Here is a 16,092-nt window from a genome sequence, read left to right as displayed (position 1 = left end):
GATAATGATAACACAAATCATTAGGTTACATGTTTTAGCACTACAAGAAAATTGAGTTTTAATAGCATCTGAATAACGCTATCTATCTATACCATAGCGTTTTAACAAATGCTATATCTACTACGCCTGTCATTATAGGTCTTATATAGCGTTTTTTTGTTCTGCTATCGTATTTGCAGCTATAATAGCGTTTGTGCGTCTGCAATTAAATATTCTATAACAGCGTTTTTAAAATGTTGTTTTAAATAATACTATAGCATTTATATAAATGTAATTGTTTATATTTATTTTTTTATTATTTATTTTTTATTAATTATTTTTTATTAATTATTTTTTATTATTTTTTTATTGATAAAAATATTGATTTGTATAGTAGAAATTTAAAATATCCAATAAGATTGAATGTTACAAAGCCACAAACATTCTAAAGATACAAGTTCATAGTACTACATAAAACTCAAATGTGTTAGCCTCAAATGAATATAATCTTGTCATTAGGCCAAGCCACAGTGGTTCCGACTGCATCAGCTATGAATTCAACTTCAGAGTTTGCTCTTCATACTCTAGCACCATCAACCTTTGAAATATCTACCCATACCTTGCTAGCATTGGGATCTAAAGGGATGAAATGAACCTTCTCGGCTGGATCAGTTGAAGATACACGACCGGTTGCAACTCTCTGCCCAGAGTTATTAATATCCAACAGAATACACTTCTTGCTTTCACTCGACTTGAAAGCTGTCCTAATCAACTCAAAAGCCTCGTACTCAGACGTATCAGCATCCGCTGTCTTTTCATTCCTTATCTCCCCATGTTTACTCCAACATTTACTTCTCTTGTACTTTAGATCCATCCCTCTAATAACCAGATGCTCCAACACTGTCTCATTTGACTGATGAACCACATTGCGACAGTCAACGCAAGGACAGAACATATCTGATAGATTACCCAAACATCTTGCTGAATCAAACACAAATTTAGTTGCTCCTAGCTCATACTCAAGACTATTCCTGTAAGTAATAAAGAAACATACAAAAGTTATCAGACAAACAAAAAAGAAACCCGAATCTGAAATGATATGGATGAAGAACATTCAAGTTAATACCTTGGTAACCAGACCCAAGTTTTATCCATGTTACAACAGCTCCGACCAAATGTGCACACAAGTAATCAGATACACTCACGTTAAGTCACAACAAAAAAGAACAAGATATGTTAGAAGAATCAAGTTGGAGTGAGATACCTTCTAGATTATTTTCACTTTTCCTTAAAATCGTCCGACAAAAAAACGAAAAATAATAAATTAGAAACAGATCAAAAGAGTCAGAACAATAAAACCCTAGATCGAAGAATGAACAAGACTGAGATTTCGTACAAAAGACTGAGATTTACCAGAAGAATAAAACCACAATCGAGCGAGGGGAAGCTGGAAAGACTCGGGAGACAATCCAATTTGGCAAAGACTGTGACTAAGATCTGTGTCAGAGAGTGAAATTGTCGGTACTGTGACAAATATCTAGTTGGGAGAGTAAAATTTGTGTGGGACACAGTCGGATTTCGCAAATAGACAGTGAAAATCGAGCAAAAGAAAAAAGAGAGAGGAAAGAAATGAAATTTTAGGGTTCGTGGGTAATTGGGGATTTTTGTCGAGAAGTGAAAAGATAGCCTCCAAATTTTTCTAAGTGTCGCGGGATCTAATTTTTAGTTTACCGCCTAACACTATCATCGCGTTTACTATTTGGTATTGCTATTAAACATGGCCCCAAAATACGCAAAAAAAAATTATTCATTTTTAGTATAATATAACATAGCGTTTACATATACACAAACGCTATCTAAAAATTAAAAGTCTACTAACGATAGCATTATTGCCATAAACGCTATACTACTGTGCTATTAAAACTTAAAATTCCTGTAGTGTAGTCAGACTTTAAATCCAAATGATAACACAATAACAATATATCACTAGCTAGTAAAAATATCTGCGTAGTAAAAATAATTGCATCCACAAGTCTAATCAGAAACCTTTATCAAATCATGTAGATTTGTGGTCCGACAAATTTTCAACGAATATCAAAAGTCTAATTAACATTTTGTTGCTGTCCAAATCGATTAATTATAGTTTCAACCATAACCGGTAGTATAAAAAGCGAGGCTATGTCGTCTTTTTATTGCCTAGCTAGCCATTACCCTCTCTCTCTCTCTCTCTCTCACCCGCTCTCACAAATAAATAATATCACACATCACTCACCTCAACTCGTCAATTAATCTCTTCACAAAGATATCATAGAGTGTGAGAGAGACACTCTTCAACTTCCTCTGTGTTTTCCGATAGATGACTACGTTCCGCCAAGTCTGTTCGCCGATCTTTTTCCTCTTTCTTACCATCTCTTTATGTTCCGCTCATAAAGTGGCGGTTTCTTCTAATGGGTTGGTTCATATGGAGTATTTGAGAGTCCCGTCGTCAGAATTCGCCGAAGCGGCCAAAACTGTCATTGACGCTATACAAAAAGCGGGAGCTATAGTGTCCAAATTCGACAAGAAAGTGGGGAAGTCACGAGTGTCCAATGCGATTCTTGATTGCGTTGATCTTCTTGATTCCGCCGCCGAAGAGCTTTCTTGGATCATCTCTGCTTCTCAAGACCCCAACGGTAACTTTTTTACACTTACTAGTCTTTTCTTTTGCATGCAAAATCGTGTTACATAGATATGATCATTCGAAAAGATGCTATGTTCAACAATATTACAAACTTAAAGACAAAGTTACAAATATCAATTATCCAAAAATAAATTAATAAGTTAACAAAGTTATTAAAAATCACGATAACTCGCATTATTATGTTTAGTAGCTTTACATTATTTTATGTTATTTGTTTCGTTGAGTCAGTAGTAGTAGTACTTTGCAACTAGGAGCCGACGGAAAAGAACATTACACAAGTCCATTTATTAAGCATCAATTGACAGTTTGACACGAACCGACCTATTTTTGTTTGTTTTTACTTTTCGATCTCTTTTAAATAAATATTTGATAACTTTCAAGACTTTTCTTCTGCTGAATCAGATTCACAGAACCTTTTTTTGCTTTAATGAAGAAAGTGATTTGGTATCTTATCGTCGGTGATTAATCTTCGACGTGGCCCGTGGGTATAGAATATTTTGCTCCAGAGTTAACCTTGAAATCTTGTCCTTTTATAGGAAGTGGTATATCATGGTTTTTAAGTGTTTTTAGCCATGATATAAGTGTTATTTATAAAGTTTTTTTAGTATTTTTAGAGTCTTTTGAGTTTTTATAGGATTTAGCATAGATGTAAGCATAATAGAGCTAAATAGGAAGATTTGGAGCTTAATCAAGCATTGAGCCTGAGCTACGAAGTTGAGAGACGAATTCAGAGATCAGCATCGGTCGATGCAAGATATGGTGTCGATCGATGCAGAGCCAAAAGAAGAAATTAGAAATTTTCCCACAAGTTTTGAAGATTTACAAAGATGCCCCAAAGTTTTCCATATTTGCATCATTAGTCCCTTTCCACAAGTTTGAAGATTTACAAAAATGCCCCAAAGTTTTCAATATTTGCATCATTAGTTTCTGGACGTGTTTAGGAATATAAAAAGGATTTTTGGATCATTGTTTAGACCTAAGTTTTATTTTTCCCTGCAACTTTTGAGAGAAAACCTTGACAGATTTTTAGAGAGCTTTTGGAGAGAAGAATCAAGACTACTTCAGAGAAGATTCAGAACTCATTTACTTCTTCTTTAATCTCTTTCTTAATGCAATTTATTCAGAAGATGTTTTGTGTTTCATTGATTATGTCTGAGTAGATCTGCTTGTTAGGTTTAGGATTTCTCATTAGAGATTTCATGGATTGTTAGATCTGTTAATTTAGGATTTATTATCTTTCTTGTTCTTCACCATAGGTTGTTTTTAATGATAGATCTTTGATTAGTCATCTGGATTTAGATCTTAGGATTATTGGATGATATGAGAATATAATTGATTTTCCTGACAAAAACCTTTGGTGAGCAAAATTACCTTTTGCAAAGAGATTTGAATTAGTGATTTTGTTAACTTATCTAAACTTAATTTTATTGCTGGTTTTTAACTTGAATTTTGCAAAGAGATTAGAATTTTCTAGTTTTAAAACTTAGATAATATTTGCAGTGAGAACTGATTTATTTTATAATTGTGTTTAGAGTTCAAGAACGGTGCTTAATTGTTGAATCCTGCTAGTTTAATTAATTGATCTGATTTTCCATGATTTCCTGAGAATTTCCCAAGGCCTAACGTTTCATTCCATCTGAATTTACAACTCTTTTATTTTCTGTTTTTGCATTGCTATTTAAATTACAATTTTGGTTTAGCATAATTAAAAGATTATTAAATCTATTGTGTGAATCTAGAGTTCTTGTTGATTTGATCCCTAAGTACTACAATTGATCTCTTAATTTGAGAGAGTAGCTCTAGGGTAAATTTGAGCATATCAAATTTTGGCGCCGTTGCCGGGGACTTTTTTGATTCACCATTAGATTAAAATCTTTGATTTTGTCTAAATTTTTCTTTTTCTGTTTTACTCTCACGCTTTTGTTTCTTTTCTCTTGTGTGTTTCAGGTACATGCCTAAGCCTAGCACCAGAAAAAATCCTACTGGTCCGGTTGTTAAGCTTACAAACCAAGAGTTTGGACAACTAGAGCGTGATAACACAAAAGCAGCCAAGTCAGCGAAGATGGTCAACCCAATCATATTGAGACCTGATGAGGCTGGAGTTTTGAGGGATCAAGAGGGTCATGTGCGCAACGAACTAGGCCAAAAACTTGATGCTGAAGGACAGGTTATTCAAGAAGAAATCGTTGTGGCCGATGGGAATGCAGGTTGTGTCTATCGACGCAATGCTGACATCGATCGACACAACCAAGATGGCATCGATCGACGCAATGTTGGTGTCGATCGATGCAATGCCATAGCCGAAGCAGAGAACCTTCAGCCTAGACGAGACAACAATGGAGAGCTTGTCAAGACTCTTGCGGACTTCAACAGGCCAGATTTGTTTTATGAGAACTGCTCTGCAATTGTCCCTCCTCCATTCCCAAGGAATGATTTTGAGCTGCAGCCTGCCTACTTTGCTCTTGTTGGACAAAGACCATTCCAGAACTTGCCACATGAGAAGCCTCTAGACCATATTGAGCATTTTTAGGACATAGTCACAAGCATCAAGGCTAATGGACTCACAGAGGACTATCTCTACTGCAAGCTCTTCCCCTACTCTCTTGCTGGAGAAGCTTCTCATTGGTTAAGGCAACTCAAACCAGGATCTTTAAAGACCTGAAATGACATCAAGGTGGCGTTTTTCAATTACTTCTATGACGATGCAATGACTGATGAGCTGAGGATTGAGCTCTCGACCTTTAGACAAGGACCTGCTGAATCTTACAAAGCTGCTTGGGTAAGGTTTAAAGCATACCAGAGAGACTGTCCGCATCATAGTTTCTCAGAGATGCAGTTGATCAGTTTCTTCTTTAGCGGGATTGACTGGAGATATCAGATGGCTTTGGATGCTGCTAGTGATGGGAACTTCAAGATAAGGTACCCAGATGACGCTGAAAAGTTGATAGAAAGGCTAGCATCAAGCAACAGTACCAAGAATGCAGACTTAGAGCGGAAGAGAGCACATGAAGGCCATGATTCAAATCAGTTTGCTACAGTGAATGCTAAGTTGGATACAGTGCACAATCTTCTTGTGGGAAAGAAGTCTATCCATTTTGCTGAAGATGTTGAGATTTTTGAGCCAAAGCCAGAGACTGTAGAAGAATATGTCAACTATGTGTATGGAGCTGGGTATCAAAATCAGAGAATTGGTCAGAAGAATTCCTTCAAAGGAAATCCAAACAACAACTTCACTAGGAACTATAGTTCTTCTTCTTACCAACCCCTCCCTCCACCCAATTCAGAGAGCAAGATGGAATCAATGATTGCACAGATTTTGGAAGGTCAACAGAAGTTTACAGTGGACTTCAATGGGAAGATTGATTCTGTATACACTGAGCTTACTCGGAAGTTCGATGTATTAAACATTCATATTAATAAGCTGGAGAATCAAGTGATTCAGACTGTTGGGTCTGTTAAAAGACAAGAGGAATTTTTTTCTGGAAGAACAGAGTCGAACCCTAAGCATGCTTGTAATGCAATTTTGGTGAAGGAAGAAGACAACCATTCGATAGCTGATGTTGCATCGACCGATACACAGGAGCATCGATCGATGCAAACTCAATCAAGCGTCGATCGACACAATGTCAGCATCGATCGACACACCCCACAAACAGCTCGGTTTCTCTTCGAGTTCCACCATCTGATTCAGAAAAAGCATATAAGCCTAAGGTTTCTTTTCCTAAGCCTAGGAGGTCTAAGCAGGAGCTTGAGGAAGCTAGATGCAAGGCTATGATGGACAAGGTGATGATAGAGATGCCTTTGATTGATGCTTTCAAGTTTTCTCCTGGGATTAAGCGATATATGAAGAGGATGGTCACCAATGTTTTGAGTCCTGAGGAAGGAGCACTGCTTACAAAGGATGTCAGCTCAATTCTGTTGAAGCAGCCTCCAAAGAGGAAGAATGATAAGAAGCAGGAGGTGGTTGTCTCTAAGGAAGTAAGTGCAGTGATTCAAAGTAGGATTGCAGAGAAGTACCAGATCCTAGAAGTTTTGTGTTAGATTGCTCTATCTCCACAGGAAGGTTTCCTCACTCACTTTTTGATCTTGGCTCTAGTATTAACTTGATGCCACATTCTTTTGCTGTGAGACTTGGGATGACAGATTTCAAGCCAACTATGATCTCTCTTATATTAGTTGATCGATCTAGAAGGATTCTTGAAGGTGTCTTAGAAGATGTTTCGATTAAGATTGGAGAATGCATGATTCCCACTGACTTTGTGGTGCTGGAATATGACAAAGAGCCTAGTGATCCTCTCATCTTAGAACACTCATTCTTGGCTACAGCTTGTGCCATCATTGATGTTAAGCAGGGACACATAGCTCTGAATATAGATGATTTGGTTATGAACTTTGAGATGGACAAGCTGAGAAGGGTTCCCACTATTGATGGTCAGACATTTTCTGTGAAAATTGCTTCTGATGATGATCTACTCATAGAACTTCATGAAAACATTACTGCTGGGTATGTCAAAGAGTTGGAGACTGTTGAGAAAGTGAGTAAGCAAGCTGTTAAGCTTGAAGATTGGAGTGGAGATCATCTAATCAGTACTAGAGACCATGATGAGGTTCTGATCCATGACAAGTCGCTGGTAGATGATGTTTTTGTAATGGAAACACGGATTGCTGAGGAAAGCTGCAGAACCGTTGAAGAAACACGAGTTGAAGGCCAAGCATCGATCGATGCAGCTGTTGCATTGATCAACACACCTTCCAGAATCGGCTCGAACTTGTCCAAAACCAAAGATTCTCGAATTGATTCCTTAGCTGCAAGTCCTAGACCAGTTGTAAAGCTGAAATCTCACCTTTCCACAGTTCAGAAGCCACAGGTAAGGCCAAGGTATGCATCTTCTTCACCCAAACCTTCTCCATTCATCAATAAGAATTTCAAAGGTACAAACACTGTTTTGCAGTTAACCAAGCCACGAGATTATCGTAGAGCGCTTGATTCTTCTATTGATGATTTTGCATGACATAAAAGAAAGCCACCCATACCTAAGTCACGCCCTGGTCCTGTTCCTCATGTCCATTGTAGACCTCTTTCATCTACTGCCTACACACCACCTTGGATGATGAGACATTCCTCTCGGAAGCATTCACTGCCATGTTCTGATCCACCGGATACCTGAGATCCAACACAGTCAAGCTAATGACTGAAAACAAGCGCTTAGTGGGAGGCAACCCACTGGTAGGTTTTTCTTTTTCCTTTTTCTTTTGAATTATTTTTATTTAATTTTATTTTATTCGTCAATCTCTTACTTGATAACACTGGGGACATTGTTGTTTAATTCTGGGGAAGGCAGTTACTAACTACGTTTTTGTTTTTGAGAGTCAGTAGAAAAAAAAATGGTTTTATTGAGTCAAATTTTTGTTGGGAACTATGATTTTTCTATTTAGTATACTGCCTTGGTTGATTAATGCTGCAGATTGAATCCACAAATCCGACTAATGAAAAATTTAATGGCTGACCAGTGAACCAGAGACATCCGAATTTCCAATAGAATCCATAAAAGCTTGAGGTAATTTATGTACTTTTCTTTTTACCTCATCAAGGAGATTGATGTTCATAGAGCTTGACTCCTTGTTCATACATGGAAAGTAAGGTTACAAAAGAAAATTGTATTCCTCTCCCTCATTCAAGTTAAAAAAAATCCCGAGAGCTTTGTTAAAAAAAAAAAAAAGAAAAAAAAAAAGAAGAGAGATAATAAAAGATGAGATGATTTTGATCAGTTTAGAGAGATAGGTAAATTACTTGTGACCTCATTATTCTACTCTTGAGTCAAATGATCATACAAAGCTTGGAAGCGAGGGGTAGGTAAATTACCGATGACCCCATTATTCGCCTACAACTTTGAGGAAAAAAAAACAAAGCAAAGCTCTAAGAAAGATAAAATAGAATAAGTCTGGGGGAGAGAAAGAGTACCACATGTGGTAAAGGATATGTCTTGCTTGTTATGGTATTGTACGGGAATGAGTCTAGAAGGTTCTTTATATTGATCAAATTGATGAGACCCACCGATGAAGGCTTAATGGAGGAAGTAGTGTAATTTGGTTTGAAATTGGGATGCTATGAAAGTCAACGGAGAAGTTCATGGTGGTTCGATTTGGATTTATCAGCTAAGCATATGGATTATGGTTTGGATGATCATGGCATTACTTTAAAAAAGAAATGAGTTCCTGCGTTTTCAAACTTCTTCCACAGGGCTAAGTTTATGTTTTGCTTGAGGGCAAGCAAAGGCTAAGTCTAGGGGAGTTGATATATCATGGTTTTTAGGTGTTTTTAGCCATGATATAAGTGTTATTTATAGAGTCTTTTTGGTATTTTTAGAGTCTTTTGAGTCTTTATAGGATTTAGCATAGATAAGAGCATAATGGAGCTAAATAGGAAGATTTGAAACTTAATCAAGCATTGAGGCTGAGCTACGAAGTTGAGAGACGAATTCAGAGATCAGCATCGGTCGATGCAAGATATGGTGTCGATCGATGCAGAGCCAAAAGAAGAAATTGGAAGTTTTCCCACAAGTTTTGAAGATTTACAAAGATGCCCCAAAGTTTTCCATATTTGCATCATTAGTCCCTGGACGTGTTTAGGAATATAAATTGGATTTTTGGGTCATTGTTTAGACCTAAGCTTTATTTTTCCCTGCAACTTTTGAGAGAAAACCCTGACAGATTTTTAGAGAGCTTTTGGAGAGAAGAATCAAGACTCCTTCAGAGAAGATTCAGAACTCCTTTACTTCTTCTTTAATCTCCTTCTTAATGCAATTTATTCAGAAGATGTTTTGTGTTTCATTGATTATGTCTGAGTAGATCTGCTTGTTAGGTTTAGGGTTTTTCATTAGAGATTTCATGGATTGTTAGATCTGTTAATTTAGGATTCATTATCTTTCTTGTTCTTCACCATAGGTTATTTTTAATGCTAGATCTTTGATTAGTCATCTGGATTTAGATCTTAAGATTATTGATTGATATGAGAATATAATTGATTTTCCTGAAAAAACCTTTGGTGAGCAAAATTACCTTTTGTAAAGAGATTTGAATTAGTGATTTTGTGAACTTATCTAAACTTGATTTTATTGCTGGTTTTTAACTTGAATTTTGCAAAGAGATTTACATTTTCTGGTTTTAAACTTTGATAATATTTGCACTGAGAACTGATTTATTTTATAATTGTGTTTAGAGTTCAAGAACGGTGTTTAATTGTTGAATCATGCTTGTTTAATTAATTGATCTAATTTTCCATGATTTCTTGAGATTTTCCCTAAGCCTAGCGTTTATTCCTATTGATTTACAACTCTTTTATTTTCTGTTTTTGCATTGCTATTTAAATTATAATTTTGGTTTAGCATAATTAAAAGATTATTAAATCTATTGTGTGAATCTAGAATTCTTGTGGATTCGACCCCTAATTACTACAATTGATCTCTTAATTTGAGAGAGTAGCTTTAGAGTAAATTTGAGCATATCAGAAAGAAAAATGAATGTAAACATACTAATAAGTTTTTCATAAAAGAAAAAAAAAAATGGAAAATTCCCAAAAAAAAACACCAACTATTTAATATTTGCCAGAAAAAAATATGAACTTTTTTCGTTGCCAGAAAAACACGCAGACTATTTTTTAGTTAATAAAAAATACACGAACTATTATTTTTTTCCAGTTTCTCCTCGTCTCCGTTACGACCGTTAACAGTATTGTGACGGCGTTACTATTTTTGAAAAAAGTTCCAGAAAAAAACACATACTATTTATTTTTTGCCAGAAAAATACATGAACTTTTTTTTTTGTCTGAAAAATACATAATTTTTCATTTCTTATTTTTCCATTAACAATGTTAGAGATCATAACCCATAACTTTCTCTACTCTCTTGAACTTCATTCAAGTTTTCACTACTATTTAGGATAACTAAATTCAAGAACAAAAATACACAATTAGATTAATCGATTTCCAAATTTCTCAATTAGTGTTGTTTTTGGATTTATACTGACTTTATAAATTTTGAAACTTCATCAACACTTCTTTAAAATTTTATGATATCTCCACCTTTGTAGACCTTTGTATACATTTCAAAAAATATTCATCTCTTTAGTTTAGTACCTTTTATGATGCTTATAGCCAGTGTAAATCATCAAATGGGCTGGTGTACGCAAACTTGATCGAGATCGTAGATTATAGCCATTTTGTGGGATATCAACTCTTGTAACATAACCAGATTCACCATTTATTTATGCAAAAACAATACTAATTGAGAAATTTTGAAGTTGATTAACCTAATTATGTATTTTTGTTCTTGAATTTAGTTATCATAAATAGTAGTGAAAATTTGTATGAAGTTTAAGAAAACAGAGAAAGTTATGATCTCTAACGGGAAAAAACCCGAAAAATACGTCATCTAATTTTTTTTTTGCCGTTTAATTCCACTAGTTATTAAATATCCCAAAAAAATACATGGTTTAATTTCTGTTGTCTTTAAAAACCTTCATCTTATTAATATTGGTAGATCCATACACGAGTCTTAACTCTACTGAGAGAAATGTTATCCAGGGTTAAAATTTAACACCCACATGTTTAATTAAAGAGATCTAATGACACTGTTGCCCTTCTTCTTCTTCACAAATTGACAACCTGTTTGAGAGAGATAGAACCCTAAAATTTCAAAACTTGTTTTTTCTTCTAAAACTTCAAGTCCCGAATTCCATTGATTGCTATAATAGTTGCCGTCTGATTGTGTGGTGTGTTCGTTGCAAGAATCGACTGAGAGATGAGGTATGAAACCGTTGTTAATTTCAATTTTAGTGATTAGGTTTCGGAATTAGGGTTCGCAATTTCTGGGTATTCAACTGGGTCCCGATTTCTGGGTATTAACTAAGCAATCGTTCATTTCAATTTCTAGATTTATGGTTTGTGATTTATGGTTTGCGATTTAGGGTTCGCAATTTAGGGATGGCGATTTATCTGGGTTGGAGATATATTCATTTGGGTCCCGATTTTGTATTTTTGTACTTTAGGTCAAGTTTTTTTGGGTTAGATCAACTTTGCGAAGCTATTCTCTAATTTTTTGAAATTTTAGGGTTCTATCTCTCTCAAACAGGTTGTCGATTTCTGAAGAAGAAGAAGGACAACAGTGTCATTAGATCTCTTTAATTAAACACGTGGTTGTTTAATTTTAACCTTGGTTAACATTTCTCTCAATAGAGTTAAGACTCCTGTATTGATCTACCAATATTAATAAGATGAAGGTTTTTAAAGACAACTGAAATTAAACCAGGAATTTTAATAACTAGAGGAATTAAACGGCCAAAAAAAAATTAAATGGCGTATTGTTAGTGGGAAAATAAGAAATGAAAAATTATGTATTTTTCAGGCAAAGAAAAAAAAAGTTCATGTATTTTTCTGGCAAAAAAAAATAGTTTGTGTTTTTTTCTGGAACTTTTTTCAAAAATAGTAACACCGTCACAATACCGTTAACGGTTGTAACGGAGAGGAGGAAGAAAATAGAAAAAAAATAATAGTTCGTGTATTTTTTATCAACTAAAAAATAGTCTGCGTATTTTTCTGGCAACGAAAAAAATCCATGTTTTTTTTTGGCAAATATTAAATAGTTGTTTTTTTTTTGGGAATTTTTCCAAAAAAAAAAAAAAAAAAAAAAAAACCTTGCATTTATGTGGATCTTGATATTAGAACATGAATATAAAAACTACGTCCGTAGTTAATTGCATTGTCGATCTTTAAATATACTTTATGTGGCCAATTCACATGATGTGTTTCGAATTAATTAGAATTTGGAAAGAAATAAAAGATTTTCCGTTACAAGATTAAAAGGAGTACCCAATATAATATATTAGGAATCTATCGAAACACATTTCAAAATTAAGTTAAGTAACCAAAAAACATACAAAAAATTAAACTCTACAATAATACAACCCGTTCCGCAGACCCCACTAGCCCACCGCTAGCCACCCCAACGGACTCCAAGCTGGCCCTGCAGGGCATCGATCCTAACTCCTCACTGGGCAAATGGAACTATTCATCCAAATCCACAGTAGGTTATTGGTGTACCAGGCGTTCCTCGAACCCTGGTCCCTACCCTTTAACAACCTTCCCACAGGACAAGTTGCCACCAATTGATCTGCGGGCTGTTGCGACAGTGGCACGGGAAACCTTGGCTGATGGTGTTTAGTCCGGTCTGGGGACGTGCGGGCCGTGCAGACGGTGGCACGGAGGTCCTTGGCAGATGGACGGTATTGCGGGATTCGGGGACGAATCCATATTGGTGGGGGAGAATTGTAACGCCCGCGAACCAATTTGTGTATTTTTGGTGTGGGTGTCGATCGACACCCTTAGTGGCATCGATCGACACCATGTTTTTCCGGTTTGGTCGGGTTTGATTAATTGCCGAATTGGTTCGGTTTGGTTCAATTAAATCCCTAAATCGTGTTATAAGCGTCTAAGGACGAGTTTAAGGGTTTTTGGGAAGTTATTTGGTCGCCGCTTAGTGAAAGAAAGAGAGAAAAGAGAGAAAAACGTTTTTGTGACTTTCTGGGCTTGTTCTTGGAGTTTTTGGAGAGATCTGAGGCTGTAGGAGGGTTAGTTGTTGCTGGAAACGAAGGGGGAGCTTCTGGAGGTGTTGTTTTCCACGTTTCTCAATTCAATCTTCCTGTTCTTGAGGTGAGTGCTTGACCATGGTTGATCTAAGCATGAGATCTCTCTTGTTTGTGTGTTTTCTTTGCTGTTTTTGTAGTTTTGTTGCTTGGGTTCGGTACTTTTGTGATTCCCAGTGATTTCTGAGGTAATTGGGTGAGTTTGGAACGGATTCGGGATGGTTTGGAATCGGGATTCGTCGTTCGTGTTCGCGCAGTTCGCGTCTGCAGGTATGGCATCGATCGACACCATTCGAGCATTGGTCGACACTGTTGGTGACAGCATCGGTCGACACCCTAGTGGCATCGGTCGACAACTTTGGTTCAGCATCGGTCGACACTTTCTTGTGGCATCGGTCGATACTAGTCTCAACCGAGACTTGTTTTCCTGGTTTGATGTATTGCTTGTGTTTTGTTTGCTTGCATAACTTGAGGGTCTCATATGCTTGTGTGTATAACCTAGTAGATGGGAGGACGGCCTCACTAAGTATTTATGATAATACTTACGCATCTCAATTGTTGTTTGTGGTGTGCAGGTAAAGGAAAAGTGTGATCGTGGAATCGAAGGCGATGAGGAGGAGGATGTTCTAGAGGCTTGATTGATTGTGGTCTAGCTGTTGTTAGGTTGCTAGCATTGAGTTGATAGAGCATTGTAGGATGTTGGAACTTTGCTTTTTCGTTATTGGTTATTGGAATATTGTTGTTGGTATTCTTTGGTTTAATGGAAATTGTTTTATTTGGTTATCCGCAGTTATTGATTTTTGTTAGGTTGTTAGTGGGTATGGGACCACTAGTAAACTAAGGTTAAAAAAAAAAAAACGGGAAGGGTTGTTTCAAATATGCTCTGAGTAAATGCTACTAATACATTATCATACATTTTTACGATTGTGTAACAAGATGTAAAATGTAAATGAATGAAAAAATGAATGAAGTACATAATACTGTCACTGTCAGGTAAAGATAACAGTACAGAGGACGTGGGTTTGGATCTAAGGACATGGATAAGCGCTGCACTTTCTAACCAAGACACGTGTCTCGACGGCTTCGAAGGCACTGATGGAATTATCAGAAAATTCGTGGCTGGTGGTCTTAGCCGGGTCAGTTCTACCGTCCGAAATTTACTAACGATGGTTCACCCTCCTCCTTCTAAACCCAAATCCAAGTCCATGAAAGCCCACACGACGGGTACCGCTCATAGTGGCTTCAGTAAGTTTCCCTCATGGGTTAAACCCGGTGATTGAAAGTTACTGCAAACTGATAGCCCACAAACGGCTGCTGACGCGGTTGTAGCGGCAGATGGGACTGGGAATTTCAAGACGATAAGTGACGCGGTGTTGGCCGCACCAAAAAATATGTGATACATGTGAAAAGAGGTGTATATGTGGAGAATGTGGAGATTAAAAAGAAGAAATGGAACATTATGATGGTTGGTGACGGCATTGATGCCACCGTGATCACCGGTAACCGGAGTTTTTATCGATGGCTGGACTACTTACCGGTCTGCTACTTTTGGTTAGTAAAATAAATTAATTTATTAGATATACTAATATCTAATCAAATCAAAAATTTAAATTAAAATTTACGAATTTTCAATGTTTATATTTTTTCTAAAAGTATATTGCAATAATTACTTAGAAAAATAATTTTTTTATTACTTTAGAATTGTGAATTTTTATATTAAACTGAGTTTTTCACTAAGATGTATATGGTTGAATCAAATATTTTAGAACTGATTATAATTATTTTTTTGCAACTGTGAGCGGTAGATGATTTATTGCACGCGATATCATATTTCAAAACATAGCAGGACCTGAAAAACACCAAGCAGCCGCACTACGGTCGGATACGGATCTCGGAATCTTTTATCGGTATGCGATGAGAGGTTACCAAGACACTCTCTGTGCCCACTCAATGCGTCAATTCTTTAGAGAATGCATTATAACAGGCACCGTAGACTTTATATTCGGAGATGTCACTGCCATATTCCAAAACTGCCAAATAAAAGCCAAACAAGGACTACCACACTAAATATATTTTGCGAAGACTTTCTCCCCTGGTTGTCAAATTCTAAAATATCAATCTCTAGTTTTCTATGTAGGCAGAGCCGTAATAATATGATATATATTGCATAAAACGTCATTGGTTATGGAAACATACTACTAACATATTGAAAGAGTCACAGGTTCTTCCACTCACACAAGAGTCGATTTTCAAAAAATGTTCCCTTCTTAAAACCATCAAAATCTCAGCGCCAGGCTCTGTGTATATAGGCAGTAAAAGAAGACATGTATTGTTTCTAAAATTTTAAATAATATATGTAAAATTTACAAAACCATATGTTATTCAATGGTCTATATTAACATTTTTAAAGTACATTTTGTGTTCTATCCTTTTAGTTATAGTTATTTAAAATTTTATTTACAATTTTAGTCCCTACAAAATTGCACTAAAAACAATAAGTGGAATATGGTAAATTCACTAAATCGAATTTTTTTTAGAAACTAATTAATTCTACCTAACTTACTTATTAGTAGCAGATTTTTTTCTATATATGTGTCCAAAAAAAAAAATCAATTATTGAACTGTATACCTTTTTTTGTAATGTATTAAACTGTATACCTTAAATATTATATGTCTCACTTAAAAATTAACAATAAATTAAATTAAATATACACTAGGTAACAACCCCCACTATATGCGGGATAAATCGATTTTACAAAAATTATTATAAGTAAAATTATTATCTTAGAACCAAT

General features: G+C 35.8%; 1 protein-coding gene and 1 non-coding gene across 15 annotated transcripts; one reads left to right on the top strand and one right to left on the bottom strand.

Annotated features, from left to right (window-relative positions):
• Positions 1–2,105: 2,105 nt before the first annotated feature.
• On the top strand, positions 2,106–14,717 carry LOC147938659 (putative pectinesterase/pectinesterase inhibitor 32). Of its 14 annotated transcripts, none has more exons than XR_015567440.1 (5): positions 2,171–2,651; positions 4,607–7,538; positions 7,612–7,886; positions 8,125–8,217; positions 13,873–14,080. XR_015567440.1 is itself a non-coding variant. In XM_087467863.1 (2 exons), the coding sequence occupies exon 2, from the start codon at positions 5,367–5,369 to the stop codon at positions 6,432–6,434; it is 1,068 nt and encodes a 355-aa protein (XP_087323989.1). In that variant the 5' UTR covers positions 2,106–2,651; positions 4,607–5,366; the 3' UTR covers positions 6,435–8,408. The 14 variants fall into 14 exon arrangements, 2 of the variants coding, with proteins under 2 accessions (XP_087323989.1, XP_087323990.1); XR_015567441.1 differs by having other exon boundaries at positions 2,174–2,651; positions 8,171–8,217; XR_015567439.1 differs by lacking the exon at positions 8,125–8,217 and having other exon boundaries at positions 2,174–2,651; positions 4,607–7,527.
• LOC147938660 (small nucleolar RNA R71) lies at positions 5,376–5,482 on the bottom strand. Its single transcript, XR_015567668.1, has one exon. It is a non-coding gene; the product is annotated as a small nucleolar RNA R71 (small nucleolar RNA).
• Positions 14,718–16,092: the final 1,375 nt, after the last annotated feature.

This window comes from Camelina sativa, chromosome 9 (genome assembly GCF_030686135.1).
Source record: "Camelina sativa cultivar CO46 ecotype springtype chromosome 9, ASM3068613v1".
Taxonomy (NCBI): domain Eukaryota; kingdom Viridiplantae; phylum Streptophyta; class Magnoliopsida; order Brassicales; family Brassicaceae; genus Camelina; species Camelina sativa.
The sequence above is the reverse complement of the archived record's forward strand: the minus strand, read 5'-3'. Positions and strand labels throughout refer to the sequence as shown.

What these genes read in the sequence shown, in the direction of transcription:
- LOC147938659 (XM_087467863.1), top strand. Translation starts at nt 5,367, where the DNA reads ATGACTGATGAGCTGAGGATTGAGCTCTCGACCTTTAGACAAGGACCT.